Source organism: Prosopis cineraria, unplaced genomic scaffold (genome assembly GCF_029017545.1).
Source record: "Prosopis cineraria cultivar Desert tree isolate PC_DT_omini unplaced genomic scaffold, ASM2901754v1 PC13, whole genome shotgun sequence".
Lineage (NCBI taxonomy): Eukaryota > Viridiplantae > Streptophyta > Magnoliopsida > Fabales > Fabaceae > Prosopis > Prosopis cineraria.
In genome coordinates this window covers 39384454-39400951 of record NW_026555344.1, presented here as the reverse complement: position 1 = coordinate 39400951, position 16498 = coordinate 39384454, and the positions used below count along the sequence as shown (strand labels likewise).

The 16498-nt window shown below is 31.8% G+C and overlaps 1 protein-coding gene and 1 pseudogene across 1 annotated transcript; both read left to right on the top strand.

Moving 5' to 3' along the window:
- Positions 1–321: 321 nt before the first annotated feature.
- On the top strand, positions 322–1352 carry LOC129290482 (tropinone reductase 1-like). The gene is made up of 3 exons (XM_054927267.1): positions 322–483; positions 597–709; positions 954–1352. Exons 1-3 carry the CDS (start codon positions 324–326, stop codon positions 1119–1121), a joined length of 441 nt encoding a protein of 146 aa, XP_054783242.1. The 5' UTR covers positions 322–323; the 3' UTR covers positions 1122–1352.
- A 7460-nt stretch (positions 1353–8812) lies between these two features.
- Positions 8813–14864, top strand: LOC129290106 (tropinone reductase homolog; annotated as a pseudogene).
- Positions 14865–16498: the final 1634 nt, after the last annotated feature.

Below are 16498 nucleotides of genomic sequence, written 5' to 3'. Positions count from 1 at the left end.
CATCACAACCAATATTGTAAGAGTTTATTTTTATTTCTAGACAGTGGCCCTATGATCTTTCATTATGTCTAACTTCCAAATCCAAGTGTTCATGATTCACAAGCAAGCATTTAATTGTCACCACATGTTTCCCAAATTAACGTTACAATTGCCAGATATTATAATCTTTCTAAACAAGTGGACGTGTTGATTTCCTCTTTCAACAACACATCCAGCTCAAAGAAAGTGAAACCTGCTTTTTCCTGCTATATACAACAACTCCTAGGATTCCAGTGTTTGGCAACAAGAGAAATGAGTGAGCCAAAGATTTGACCGCTGAAGATATGTCAACAATAAGGGGAACTAATTTTGAGTCCGCTTACAATTTGAGCCAACTTGCATACCCACTTCTAAAAGCATCAGGATGTGGTAGCATAGTAAACATCTCCTCTACTTTTGGAGTGAAAGCTTCCCCAAAGGTTTCAATCTATGCAGCATCTAAAGGTATCTTTTCTTCAATTTCCTCATTGGTCATCAGCTTCTCCTGTGACAGCAAGTGAAAGAACTTATTTTGAGAGTTATTTGACCGTCACTTATCTGCATAACTTTATTATCAGGAGCTATGAATCAAGTCTCGAAGAACTTGGCATTAGAATGGGCAAAAGATAACATTCGTGTAAATGTTGTAGCACCAGGACCTGTGAAGACCTTACTTTTGGAATATTTTATGGTATAAATACCAAAAATATGTCCAAGTTGTTTGCATATTTCATGAGTCATATCACTGATTTATTTTAAGTGCAGCTGCAGGGTCAAGCTTTCAATCTGATTATCTTTAAAGACAACTAAGAAATTTTGAATCATTTTTCCCATCATCTACTACTGTATCTGAATCACATTTCTCATGTTATCAAATGACAGTTGATGCTATGTTGCGTACTTATAATCTGCCTTGATTCCAGCTGTTCTCACAGAATGCAGCTAAAGGGGAAGATGTAAACAACAAAGCGCCTGAAACTCCCGTCAAACATCGCGCCGGAGATCCTAAAGAGATTTCAGCGATAGTTGCTTTCCTATGCTTACCTGCTACTTCATACATCACTGGACAAGTTATAGTTGCAGATGGAGGTTCCATACTTTAAAAAATACTTGTTTTGTCACTTCCAGGTTATTCTGTAACTTTATATCATTGAAGTCAAGGATTAGAAACTCCAAATTAGTAACATGTTCTTGGAATGTAATTGATTGTTGATTGTATAATGGGAACGCTAGTGTATGAAAAGCATGCGAGGGAGATAAGCACCAAACTCACCTTGTACTTGTCACTCAAGACATGTATGAACTCAGCATGTTACATATTGTTGCGTGCACAATCCTTTGGTCTTTTTCTTTCCTAACATTTACCGTTGGTTTGGGAGAAAAATAAGAAACACAGAATACTAGGAGAGAAAATTTTCAATATAACTTCATTCAACTTGTCTCTTCTCTTGGATTGTCTGTCTGGTTAAGTTATGGACAAGAATGAAGCACTAGAGATATCAACAACAGAAGAGTTAATGTCTTCTCTAAGGCTGGTGAGTGGTCCTCCTCTGACAAGATATATACATGGAAGCATTTAACTAGAACCACACGTCTTTAGGGGCGGTTTCGTTTGTGAAATTTTTTTAAAAATAGGAATTAAAATATGAATGAAATGTGATGGAATGAGATTGATGTTTAGTGGCAAGAATCTTCACTGTTTACGTGGCAATAGGAATATGACTCCTGAGCTGAGTTGTCTGGTTGAGACTTCCCCTGCTCCATGCATCACTGGTCAGATTATAAGAAACGGAATAACGCTGACATGAAACGCTAGCCACGTTGCGCCAACATGAAATGCCAGCCACATTACGCCATGAACATTCATCCGTTTTACAAGTGTTAATCTCCTTTGTTCATTATAGTTTTCATTTCAGTTGTAACCCCTTCCTATTTCAGAAGTATAAATAAAGGTGCTTTATACAATGTAAGGGGCAGCAATTCTTCAAAGAATAAACGAAAGTTTCTTTCATCCGGTTTCTGAACCATTTTGGTATTAGAGCTGATTCAGAGAGCAAGAGAGTGAGATACGATTGAAGAATTACGTCGGAGAAGAGAAAGATTCAGAGGAGGAGTCCCTGACGTCTTCACGTTTTGCAATATAGGTGTGTTTTTTTTCAAAAACTGGCATTACCATCATACTCACAAGGTCTGAAAACATGGAACACAAGGTTCCTCGTCTGGAAACACTATCATGCACCACGACTTGAAGACCATGCAATTGCTAGAGGCTGAAGACAACGATGTCATTTGATCAACAACAGATCAACTCAATTATGATCTACCACATGTCACCACAGCCACATCCTTCCCAGTTAGCATATTTTTTTTTAAAATTTCAGTTTGACCCCAAACCTTTCAATATTTTCATTTTGACCCTAAACTTTTAAAATTCCATTTTGACCCCTAAGGTTTCTAAAATTTCATTTTGACCCCAATATTTTCACAAATTACACTTTGACCCCTTAACTTTATATAAATTCCATTTTAACCCACATATTTTTCTAGAATTACAATTTTGACCTCTATACTTTTCAAAAGTTTCATTTTTACCCTTATATTTTTTTAAATCCCCATTTTTCCCTTAAACTTTTCAAAATTTTCATCCTACCCCTATACCCTTTCAACATTTCCATTTTACTCCTATATCTTTTTAACATTTTCTATTTGCCCTTAAATTCACCAAAATTCTTATTTACCTTATTTTTTTCTAGAAATTCCTTATCCTAACCCTGACACTTAATAAAATTCCTTCAAGACTCAAAAATGTGTACGAGGTTGTGATTGAAGAGATGAGACGTAGGATATAAGAATTGGAAGCTATTGTGGAAATGTAGTGAATTCTATTAGGCATTAACAGAGAAAACCCAGAAGGAGATTTGAGAAGCAGCGGTTCGTCATCCACTGACAACCACTGCCATCCTTAACAACAACACTTTCATCCTAATGACATTAAAGTAGACATTCCTGAATTCAAGAGAAGACTCCAACCAGAAGAGTTACTAAACTAGCTTTAAATTGTTAAGCGTGTATTTGAATATAAGGAGATTTCATATGCATAAAAGTCGAGATTGTTACCCTCAAACTCAAGAAACATGCCTCCATTTGGTGGGAAAACCTCAGACGAAAGCGAGAATGTAAGGCGAAGTGCAAGATTGAGACCTGTGAGAAAATGAAACGCCTGTTCACTGGGAAATTTTTACCAATCCATTACACCAGGACAACTTTTTCCAACTACAAAATCTTTGACAGAGGTCCTTATCTGTGGAAGAATCTACCAGAGAATTTAAACAACTCATTATGAAGTATAACATTCAAGAGAAGGAGGAGCAAACAATAGCGTAATACCTTGTAGACTTAAACACTAACATCAACCGTCCAATCTAGCTTCAACAATATTGGACTTTGGATGATATAATATGTCTAGCCTTGTGAGTTGAAAAGCAAACACCTAAGAGAACATTCGTCCAACCTTCTTCCTCCAGGGGTTATTCAAATGGCCATAAGGTAGAGTTTTAGCAAACCAACCCCTCAAGCAAGCCGCAATCTAATGCTATGCATAAGCCACCACCAAATGCTGCTAAGGAATCTGGCTCTAAAGCAATCAAATTCTTTAAATGCTAAAAATTTGGTCATATTGCTATAGATTGTCCTACTCGAAGGGTTGTCACCATTAAAGAAGGGCAAGTGTATGAAGCACTTGAAGAAGATGAGGAGGAGACTAAGTCTTACAAAACTAATCCAGCATATGACAAAGAGGTCATGCCTACAGATCAGAGTGAAGCATTGGTGATTAGATGAAGTCTACATACAATTGTAGTTATGAAAGAACCCTGGCTATAGTGTAACATTTTTCACACTCGTTGCACGGCACAAGGAAAAGTTTGTAATGTCATTATTGACAATAGAAGCTGTGAAAATGTAGTGTCTAACTACATTGTGAAGAAATTAGAGTTGCCCACACATGATCATCTGCATCCTTACAAGCTTCACTAGCTTAATAAGGGGAATGAGGTAAAAGTTTCTGAACAATGCCTTATGACCTTTTCTGTTAGGAATAGATATTGTGATGAAGTTTTGTGCTATATTGTTCCCATAGATGCATGCCACCTTCTTTTGAGGAGACCATGGCAATATGATCAACATGTTATCATAACAGGTATGCAAACACCTATTCTTTCACGAAGGATGGTGTCAAGTTCACATTGATGCCTCTACCACCTAATGAGATTAGCCAATTTTTGAGAGAATCTAAGTCATTGGTGTCTTTAATGATTAAGAAAGAATTCAAGGTGACTAAGTCTGAAGCCCAAATGATGGGCTTCATTCTAGTGTTTGAGGTAAATGATGAGTCTACCAATCCATTAGTAGTCATTCCTTTATTGCTTGAATTTTCAAATATGATATCTAATAAGATGCCACCTTGGTTGCCACCCATACAAGACATACAGCACACTATTGACTTTATTTCAAGAGCAATCATTCCTAATAAGCCTGCCTACAAGATGAGTCTCTAAGAACATGGCGAAGTCCAATGATAAGTTGAAGAGTTATTGAAGAAAGTGTTAGTTCAAGAAAGTGTTAGTCCTTATGCTATACCTGTCCTTCTAATACCTAAGAAGGATGGGAGTTGGAGAAAGTGCATTGACTGCTAAGTTGTCAATAAGATCATTATTAAATATCAATTTTTGATACCCTAGCTCGATGAAATGCTAGACCAGTTACATGGTACCACTACCTTTTCTAAAATTAACCTTCGTAGTGGATACCACAAAATCAGAATTCGGCTAGGAGATGAGTGAAAGACCACTTTAAAGACTAAAGATGGCTTGTATGAATGGAATGTGATGCATTTTGAATTGACAAATGCCCCTAGCATGTTTATGCACCTAATGAATTAGGTATTGAGACCTTTCATTAGCAAGTTTATTGTTGTGTACTTTGACGACATTCTTATTTACAGCAAGAGTCAAGAAAAACACTTAGAGCATTTATGGCAAGTCTTGTAAGCCTTGCAAGAATGGAAGCTTTATGCTAATCTCAAGAAGTACACCTTCCTCACCAATAAAGTTATGTTCTTATGTTACATCATTACTATAAAGGGTGCTTGAGTTGATCCAAGCAAATTTGTAGCCATTGACAGCTGGCAAACTCCAAAATCTATCTAGGAGGTTTGAAGCTTCCACAGATTAGCTTCTTTCTACAGGAGGTTCATCGGCAATTTGAGCTTGATTACTGCACCACTTACAAATTGCACCAAAGAAGAAAAATGTTAGTAGATAGAGCAAGCTCAAAAAAGGTTTGAGGAGCTTAAGAAGAAATTGATTGAAGCTCTCGTTTTACCTCTTCCTAATTTTGACCAAGTATTTGAAGTTAGCTGTAATGCTTCCAATATCGACATTGGCACTATCTTAAGTTAGGAGGGTCATCCCATTGTCTTTTTCAGTGAGAAGCTCAATGATGCTTTGGTATTCTACCTATGACAGAGAATTTTATGATGTTGTTCGAGCTCTCTAACATTAGAGTTACTAGCTCTTAAATAAAGAATTCATACTCTTTTTTGATCATGAGGCACTTAGGTATTCTACCTATGATGAAGAATTTTATGCTGTTATTCGAGCTCTCTAACATTAGAGTTACTATCTCCTAAACAAAGAGTCTATGCTCTTTTCTGATCATAAGGCCCTCAAGTATTTGAATTCTTTGCAGAAGATTAGCTACAAGCATTCCCAATTAAGTGAAATATCACAGTCTTATCCATTCCTTATTAAACATAAGGCTGAAACTTTGAACTCCATAACTAATGCTCTAAGCCATTGACATATGCTGCTTATAACAATGCAAGCCAAAGTTGTTGGGTTTGAACTTGTCAAAGAGCTGTATTAGGATGATCTTGATTTTTGAGGAGTGTGAGAAGCAACTACAAATCAATCTTTCCACCAATTCTATAGATATGACAGGTTTCTATTGCGAGGCAAAACCCTTGCATTCCACGAGGTTTCTTAAGAGAGGCCATAATTTGGGAAGCACATGACAGTAGATTAGCTGGACATTTTGGATGAGATAAAATGGTTGACCTAGTAAAGGAGAACTTTTACTAACTTCGACTTGAACGGGATGTAAGTAGGCATATATAGAGATGCAGAATTTACTACTTAGCCAACTCCAAGGATCAAAATACCTTGTTATATATGCCTTTGCTAATTCCAAAAGCACCTTGAGAAGATGTGATCATGGATTTTATTCTGGGTTTACCACGGACTCAGAGGCAAGAAGTTTCTATCATTGTAGTTATGGATTATTTTTAAAAAATGGCCCAGTTCATTCCATGCCAAAAGACCAATGATGTTATTCAAGTAGCAGATTTGTACTTTAAAGAGATTGTTCATATTCATGGAAATTCCAAGAATATCACTTTTGATCGTGATGTGAAGTTTCTCAGCCACTTTTAGCGTATGTTATGGAAAAAGATGGGAACTAAGCTCCAATTTAGTAGTACTAGTCATCTGGCAGATGGTCAAACTGAAGCTATAAATAGGATTCTTGGTAATCTTGTTTGCAGTTTCGTGAAGAAGAATTTGAAGTGGTAAGACCTCATTCTTGCTCAAGTTGAATTTGCCTACAATAACTCTCTGTCAACCAAGCAACTAGAAAGTGTCTGTTTGAAGTTGTTTACAACACTCGTCCCCTTAATCTACTAGGCTTGACCCCTTTACTCGATAAGCAGCAATATAGTTTTGATGTTGACCAAAGGGCTAAAAAAATCAAGAAGTTGTATGAACAAGTTCGTACATAAATACAAAGGCAGAACTTGAGATACAAAACTCAACATGACAAGCATTGGAAATATCAAACTTTCAACGTGGGAGACTTGGAATAATTTTCTAAATAACCAAACGCCAAGCTGTCCCCAAGAACTAATGGTCCATTCAAGATTGTGTAAAAGATCAACAATAATGCTTATAAGATGGAATTGCCTGATTCTTATGAAATGTTTGCTACCTTCAATGTTGATTATTTATCCCCTTACATTGATGATGATGTCGAATTTGACTCGAGGGCGAGTTTCTTCGGGTGGATGAAACAGCTGACATGAAATGCCAGCCATGTTATGCCAACATGAAACTCCAGCCACGTTACACCATGAACATTCATCTATTTTACAAGCATTAATCCCATTTATTCATTACAGTTTTCATTTCAGTTGTAACCCTTCCCTATTTCAATAACATAAATAGGGTACTTTACACTATGTAAGAGGCAGCAATTCTTCAAAGAATAAATAAGAGTTTCTTTCATTTGTTTTCTAAACCATTATATCTGCAAATGCATCACATGCTAATGTTTTTTCCACTGTTATTAGCTTGTGGGAAGAAATGAGTTCTCTGTGTTCGCCCTGTTGAAGTTTAATTTTGAGAGAATAACAATAATGTTCAAAATATTAAATTAATGAGAGCTAATATTTTGATAAATTTTCAAAATGAGTTGCAAATATTTATTTAAATTGTTACAAATATAAATCCTAATTATAAACTGAAAGTTATATTTAGAATTTAAATATATTATTTATAATTGTAACTTTTGAATTTATAATTATTCAAATTGATATTTGTAAGTTATTGTTTTAAAAAATTATTAGAAACCTTATTGTCATTAACTTGTTCTTTTGGAATTTCACTGTCATTCTCTCTTTAAATTTTTTTTTTTTACAACAATTATCAATATTATCTCTCAAGTTACACTTACACCTAATGAAACGATTCCTCGTGTGAATATTTATAATACGACGAGCCGTACGTCTGTTAATGTACAAGTGGATGCAAATGGTGTTTTTCTATCTTTTGTTGAAGTCAAAATGACTCAGATTTCCCGGAAAAAGCTCCGAGATAGATGTGTGTTCATTTTATTAAGAGAAATACGATGAAGTCTCAAGCAACTTTACATGTCAGTATTCACCTGCTAGACTTTGCACACTAGCATTTGTTTGCCACCTCAATCACAAAAAATTCTATGGATGAAAAAAAAAAATCAAATAAGACGAACCTAACATGTCAAAAAGAAAAAAAAAAAAGTCATTTTTGCTTCTTATCGAATGGTACGTGGGGCTCTAAATTCAATTAGATATCAATTCTATCCGTCAACACTTAAAATTTTTTATCTCACTATTATGACGTTAAAAATGTCAGACATCCGTTTCTCACCATTTTTTTAATATTTTTTATTATTTTTTATTATCTAAAGCCTTTACTTTTCTCTCTTCGTGCCGCTCTCATACGTGCACGGATCATCTTCGTGCCTCTCTCCGTGTCGCATGGCCTTGCCTTTCAGAAGCCGCTAACGCCCATCACAGCCATGATATTGCCGTCGCGAGCCTCACCAGAGATGGGAAACGATGGGAAAGTTCTGGCATATCAATTCTACTGGTACTGGTGTTCGTCACCATAAGCTCGTCCATGGCCTTTTAGGCGCTATGATCCGGCAAAAACCAATCTCTGAGAAGAGCTTGGGAAAGCTGTTGATATGAACGTGGCAGTGCGAATCTCATTGATAATCTGCGTGGCCATTTTCTTGGCCATTTGATTCTTCGGATACCTGTTGTTCGGAGACTCCATAATGACGGACATGCTAGTCAACTTTGACCAGAGTTCCAATACCCATGCGGGAAGGTTGCTCAACGACATGGTGCGGCTAAGCTACGTGCTCCATCTCGTGCCGGTGTTCCCTGTCATGAATTATTCCTTGAGGCTCAACATAGATGAGCTCTTGTTCTCCGACGAGAACAGACCTGATCTGGCATCCGAGTTCCGACACCCCTCGATTCCAGTGCCCGACGTTGAGTTTGCTTGCTCGCCTTCACCTACAGAGTCGGCCTTGTTCTCTCCGCCATGTCCATGACTGTCGCCACCCTCGTCGAAGTCAGTGCAAGGAAGCCTTCCTCTGGACTGTCCGTTCATCTGGAGAGGTATCATCGAGGAGAGAGAAATATGATGATCTGGGGGAGAAACTGACAGACGAAGGAGGGAGAGAATGTGAGGAGAAGGGAGAGAGGTAAGCAAAAGTAATGAAATAAAATATAGAGGAGATCTCATTGTTATACTCGCTTATTTATAAATCACATTTTAAAATATTTATTTAATTTTATTTATAAATTATAGTGTAATTTTTAGATAATATTTAAAAAATATTTTTAAAATTATTCTTTAAGAAAAAGTAATATGACATCACTCGATTTATTATATAAGAACATATTTAAAATTTTACATACTTTTATTTTTTATATATATTTTTTAATGTTGATATTGATGAGGTAAGTAGAAATAATTTATATAGAGGATTTTAAGAGTATTTTATTATAAAAAATAGGAAAAACATAAAGTGTGTTTGATTTCCTTACATTTAACATTTCAAATTCACTTTTTAATATTTGAGATGTTAGATATTAATTGAGTATTTTTTTTATATAAACAAAATAACTTTTTGAAAGTGGGTTCAAATATGAATTTGGCAACTTAACTTTTTAGTAGATTTGAAATTATAAATGGGAGTTGGGTTGTGCCTACTTTTATAAATAACCATGATATTCTTATTATATTTTAATTTTTTTTAATATTAAACTATATATTTTTATTCTTATTATTTGACATATTAAATTTTATTTTATTTTAAATTTTTTCACGTTTCAAAAGCACAAATCATCATTAATTTAAACAATTTTTAGTTCATTAAATTAACTTTTAAAAAAATATATTCAAATATAAATTTTGTTACAGTAACTTACTTTCATTAAACTTATTTTTATCAAATAAACTTTTAATAAATGAATTTTTAACAAAACTGAAAATCAAACACACATATAATCTTTGTCCTCATAGTTTCATTTGAATTTTGTTTTTAATCCCTATAGTTTTTTTCAATATTTTTAATTTTTATAGAGACTAAAACCATTAAAAAAATAAAAATTATAGAGACATAAAAAATAAAGATCATCCGATCTTTTTAAAACAATAAGAACTAAAAGTACTAAAAAAAATTACAGAAATTAAAAATAAAATCTGATAAAATTATAAAAATTAAAGATTATGTTTTTTCTTTAAAAAAAAATATAATGGTGGCCTTACTAACACAAGTGGACGGAGGGCTAATGTCAGGTGATTTGAGTTAGGTGAAATTGAAATTGATGAATTTGGGTGAAGTTTTTTTTATTAGTATTTTTACTTATTTTATTATTTTTTATAAAATATAAAATTTTCTTTCCCTTTCTCAAAATGGAAAACCTCTCATAAATTCACTCCTATCAAATTTAAAAGATTTAAATCCTAATGTCGGGGTAATAAGACAACAAACTTTGTATGTTAAAAGGTAGAATTAACTCCTAGTTAAAATTAAGGTATCCATAGATCCTTTGAATAGTTGAGGAATAAAAATAATTTTTAATTTAAAAAAAATGTAAGGATCAATATCTTCTGCAGAATCTTACTAAGTTTTAAATTGAAAAATTGATGACTAATAAGATTTATCATGCGTGAAGATTATATTATTTATTTTTTAATTAATAATTAAATAATAAATATAATCATTATGTAAAATAAATAATTTAATATAACATTTATTTATAGGATAATATATTTGATTATGTAATTTTATTTTAAAAATAAAAAATCAAATTAATTATTGAATTAATTTATAGAAGAATAAATGAGCAAATTACTTTTAAACTTTAGATTCAGCAACATTATAAATATTAAATTTGCTTATTGTGCAAATTATTCTCTTAATTTTTGCAAATGATGCAATCTTAACTCTATAATTAATAAAAGTTAACTTTAACTATTAGTTAATCATAAAATGATAAAAGAAGACAACAAATTATAATAAAAGATCCAATAATTATAGACAATGACCAAAAAAATTATAAAAAAAAGACTAAAATTTTTTGGCCTTTTTTGTAATTTTTAAAATTATTTTTTGGTCAAATAAGTCAAAATTAACTTCTATTAAAGGTAAGGGCCAGATTGTATCATTTTTAAAAGTTGAATAAATAATTTACATAATAAAAAATTTAAAATCTATGGTGCTATTAGATTTAAAATTTAGAGGATAATTTTTTTATTTATTTTTTTATAAAATAATATAAAAGGTGAAGTCATTGCAAGAGATGTTATATTCTAAACCCTGTTTGGTTAATAGGAGCAAATAAAAGAAAGTAAAAGGGAGAGGAGATTGTAATAAATTCAATTTAAAAAATAAATAAATGTGATTACAAAATTTTAATAATTAGAAGATATAAACTAAAAGAGTAAGAAAAATTAATTAAAATCTATAAACTAAAGAGTAAGAAAAATTACTTAAAATCTTTCAACCCATCCCCTCCCTCCAACCAAATCGAATAGACGCAAGTCGGTTAATAAAAAATTGAATATATTTTTTAAAAAAATTTAATGAGTTGATATAAAAATTTATTGCTCTCACTTCATGATTTATGACTATCAAAATAAAATTTGCAAGTCAAATTTGCTAATTTATAAAGAAAATATTTTCAAACATATTAATGTTTCTAATAATTTTCTTCTCTTATACTTTTATTTGCAACTTTCAAAACACGAATTTAAAAATAAGATTAGTTACTCTGTGAAGAAATTATTTTTAAATAATAATATATTTAACAAGTTCTTTCTTTACAAATTAACAAATTTTATTTGTAAGTTTTTTGTTTTGAAAATTGCAAATATGGACGATTAGCAGCCAACTTTAAAACCAATCAACTCAAGTATATTTAATTTTTATTTCATATTTTTAAATTTTTAAGTGCTTATTTAAGTTTAATTTAATTATTTTAATCCTTCCTTTATTTTTTAAAAAATAATTTTAATATATATTATATTTAAATGTTTATCATGCATATATTAAAGTCGGTAATTTGAGTTAAAACTCGACAAATCTCAAAAAATTTAGCATCAAACTTAACAAATTACTAATTTCTTTATGATTGGACTTATTTGGGCTAGCACGAATACTCAAAAAAGGTATTTTTTAAAAATATAAATAATGCAGAATAAATATTAATTAATTTTTTAAATTTTAAATCATTTTATACTAAATTATCCTATATTTAAGTGCATTATTGTAGATATTTAAAAAATTAAAAATATTTATATTGTCATATTTTTTTATTTTTAATCGATAAGATATCTCAAAAATAATATTTAAAATATACTTTAATATTAATTTTTAAATTTTAAGACTCACATATTTTTTTTAAAAATTTTAAGTGCTATATATCATTTAAATATAAAAAATATATTTTTTTATAAAATAAAATAATTAATTTTAAAGTTAAAAAAATTTAATTAAAAATAATTTTAAAAATAAAATTCAATATTCAAGTTGAGTTTGGTTATTTAAAATTTTACAATAATGAAGCTTATTTTAGCTGAACTCAAATAAAATCGACCCACTTGAATGCCAGACTCGAGCTTTTACCGTGGCACAGATAAAAAATTTATTTAATATGTGCATCCCATGGCACGGATAAACTTATTATTTATTGACCTTCTTCGGTTAACTTTTGTTTTGCGACGACACTCCCATTTCCAGGCTACCAAAAGTAACGAGTCCTGTTTTGGGAGCCTGATAAATGCCTTGTGAAGCCCACAGTCACAGAACTCTCTCTTTCTACTTTATCTTCCCTTTCTTTTCCTCCCCTAAACTAAGTTGAAGCTCAACAAAGAGACTCCAATTTGGTATCTTTTCTTCGTGTTCCATTTTTCTCCTTCTTCACTCACCTGTTTTATGTGTTTGGTTCCTTACATCCATCCTCTGTTAGTGTTTTGTCAAAGAGAATGCCCAATATTTGCTTGTGAAAATGCAGATGATGTAATTTTCTAGTGTTATAGGTTTCTGCATGCAAGTTGTATTGGAAAAGCTAAGCAGTGAGAGACCTAAAACTCGATTTTAATCAAGCTAAAAATTCAACTGTAATTTCAAGAAACTTAGATTATATTTTTCTAGAAGAAAATAATTTGGGATATTTTCATACATTAATGACAAATTTCAGTTATGATCATTGTATGGATTTTCTTTTATGGATGGCTTTGGATTTGATTCTCGATATTATTGAATTTGTAGAGCTTAACTAGAGCTTTTTATCACATTGCATTATAATTCAAATAAAAGATTTGATCCAAACAAAATTCATTTAATAATAGTATTCAAGTCATTAAGAAGAATCGAATTGAATTCTTGATAGATTCTGTTTCAAACACACCGGTAGCTTAAAGAGATGTTCAATGACAATTTCATTTCATTACTGTATTATCGCTGAAATCAAGTATTTTTGCACTACATTTTAGAAGAATTTGTTTCTCTTACTGGTGTGTGGTCGAGCTAGCTACGAGAAATCTAATGTCCTGTTTGTTAGATTTCAAAGTGTCTTTATATGATCAGATCAATGCAAGTGGGTGCCAAAAATAATGTTGTTCATGAGGAAATTAAGTGACATGTTCTTCAATTATAAGGATTCGATCGTTTAGTAAAGCAACAAAAATGGGAGAAGCTACGTTCAGCTTCAAAGACTAAAGATGGTCACTCAGTGGAAAGACTGCTCTGGTGACAGGGGAACCAGAGGCATAGCCGCATAGGGAAAGCTTTTGTTTGATTCCATTCTCTGGTTTTAACTTTCTGTACATACACAGTCATGTCATGTTAGGACCAGGGAGTACACCAAGGAGATCTTCCTAAATTATTGGTCCCAAAACTTGAAGCATTGTCTCCTGTCAATTCACATGAAAACGGTATAATTTGCTGTGTTTTTGAGCCCTCGTTCCATGCTGTGTTGTGTCCAACACTTATATTGGTGTCCTCATTTCTAAGCTTTCTGCTATTGATTTGTTTTGAATGATTGAAATTAGGCATGCCATAGTAGAAGAATTGGCAGAATTTGGAGCAGCTGTGCATATATGTTCGCGTAACCAAGCAAACATTGATCAGTGTTTGAAAGAGTGGAAAAGCAAAGGATTTACTGTAACTGGATCAGTCTGAGGTGTACAATTTGGTGACCAAAGAGAAAATCGAATGGAAATGGTTGCCTCCGTCTTCCAAGGAAAGCTCAACATTTTAGTAAGATTCCAGTTTGATCATGATTCTTTGCTAAACTGGGTACATTTCAGTTGACTTAAGTTGTATTTGACCATTTTCTCAGGTAAACAACGCTGGAAGATGTTTGGGTAAGGAAACCGCAGATTATACTTCTGAAGACGTATCCACAATAATGAGCACAAATTTTGAGTCTGCTTATCATCTGAGCCAACTTGCTCACCCACTTCTAAAAGCAACAGGATATAGTAATATAATTTTTATCTCCTCTATTTCTAGTGTGAAAGCTCTACCTCTCTTGTCTACCTATGCAGCATCTAAAGGTATTTTTACTATTCCTCGTCACCCTTGACTATAATATATATGTTAAGGTGAGCTTGAGAAAATTGACACAGAAAGCTGAGAAATATCCATATTTCAAAAAACAAAGCCGTGTATATGATCATTTATGTTTGATATGATACAATACTTTAAGCTAGCTTAAAACACTATATGTTTTAAATTAATGCGCTATCTACATCATGTCATACTTCAAACTCGTAGCTTATGTATCAAAAATTAAAAACAAAGGTAACTAATCTGCATAGTTTCATTCTGGGGCTACGAACCAAGTCAGAAAGAACTTGGCAATGGAATGGGCAAAAGATATCATTGGTGTAAATGCAGTAACACCAAAAGCTGTGATGACTTCAATTTTGAAATCTAACATGGTATAAATATGTGCCTAATTATTTTCATCTCCTTGATGTTTTTTATATTTTACAGCTCTCCTGAAATTTATAAAAAAATCTCCTCTCACTCACCTCCATTAGTTTTAAGAAAAACTTCTATAACCTCCCTTTTTTACATTTTCGTAAGCATTAACCTTTGGTTTGGCTGGAACAAAAGTAGAGAAGAAAGAATACTAGGAGGAAGAGCTCCAAACAAAGTAAAAAAAAAAAACATTTACTCTTTACGGGCATTGGTAAAATTTTTTACTATTCATAAAAGTTTTCCCAACTAAAATTATCTCCTTATTTTCCTTTCACTTTTCCCTCCATCCAAACCAAGGTCTTAGGAGGGAAATTGCATAGGATATATGATAAGTGCATACTTTATAATTAAATAGGTATAGATTTTAGTTTGAATTTGATTATATTTATTAAGATTTTGTATCTATTTAATTGATATTTATATTATTTTCCCTCATCACTTGGTTATAAGATAAAAAGAAATTTTAATACCAAATCCATTCATATCTTTTTATCTTTCTATTTTGCAGAGGAAAAAAATAAACCAAATAAAAGAAAAGAAGGAAAATAAATAAATATATATATATATATATATATTAGAGTCCCACATCAACAAGAAAAAAAAGAAGGAGTCTTTACTTTAACTATAAATACTCCCTCCATTAAGAGGAAAGGCATTCAATCACTTATCTGAGTACCTCAAAAATTCTCTCTAAGATATTTGGAGCTTGTAGAAACATTTTGAACGTTGAAAGCGAAATCATTGAGGAGTTTCATAAATTATAATTATTTCTTTTCTCAACCTTAATTTTATCTGTGATCAATTTTCATGATTGTGGATTTTAGAAAGGTGTTATTTGATTTTATTATGTATTTCTAAATTACCCAGTTGGGATAAAGATGTAACCCAATTGAGGAGCTAGTTTTTTATTTCCTTTGTTTTAACTCTTTGCATTTATATTTATAAATATTTTTACTTTGTTCAATTATATTTATTTCTCTTATTCTTTATATTGATTTAATGATTGGCCATCATTTAATCAAATTTATGAGTAAACTTGATGGACTGAGAAGTGAAAGAGAGAACCTAGATCTAGAGAAATAAATATAAATAACTAAGTTAGGGATAATTCTAGAAATTTATGATGACTTAAACTATAGTTTCATGGTTTAATTAGTTTCTTGGATATCATGGGAACGAATTCAATATTAATTTAAAAGGGACTAATTATTCGGGAGAATATTAGGAAAATTTAGGAATAGTTATCACTATAATTGATTCAAGTCAACTCAAAGAGTAGAAACTAGCAATCTATAGAGTGAATCCTAAATCCCAATACTTCAAGTGATTGTATTTTCATCATCATTATATTCTTTATTTAATTTTATTCTTTATATTTTTATCAAAATTATCCATTTTATCTATTTTTCTTGAATTATTAATTATTTAAATTAATAAAAGTGTAACTTTTCTATAGATTCGACACTTAAAATACTTTAAATAATTTATTATTGTGATCTCTTACACTTGCGAGAACGATCAATATAAGTTTTGTAAACATTCTGCACAAGCACAAATATTTTAGTCACTTTTGGAGAGCATTATATCAGAACTGAAG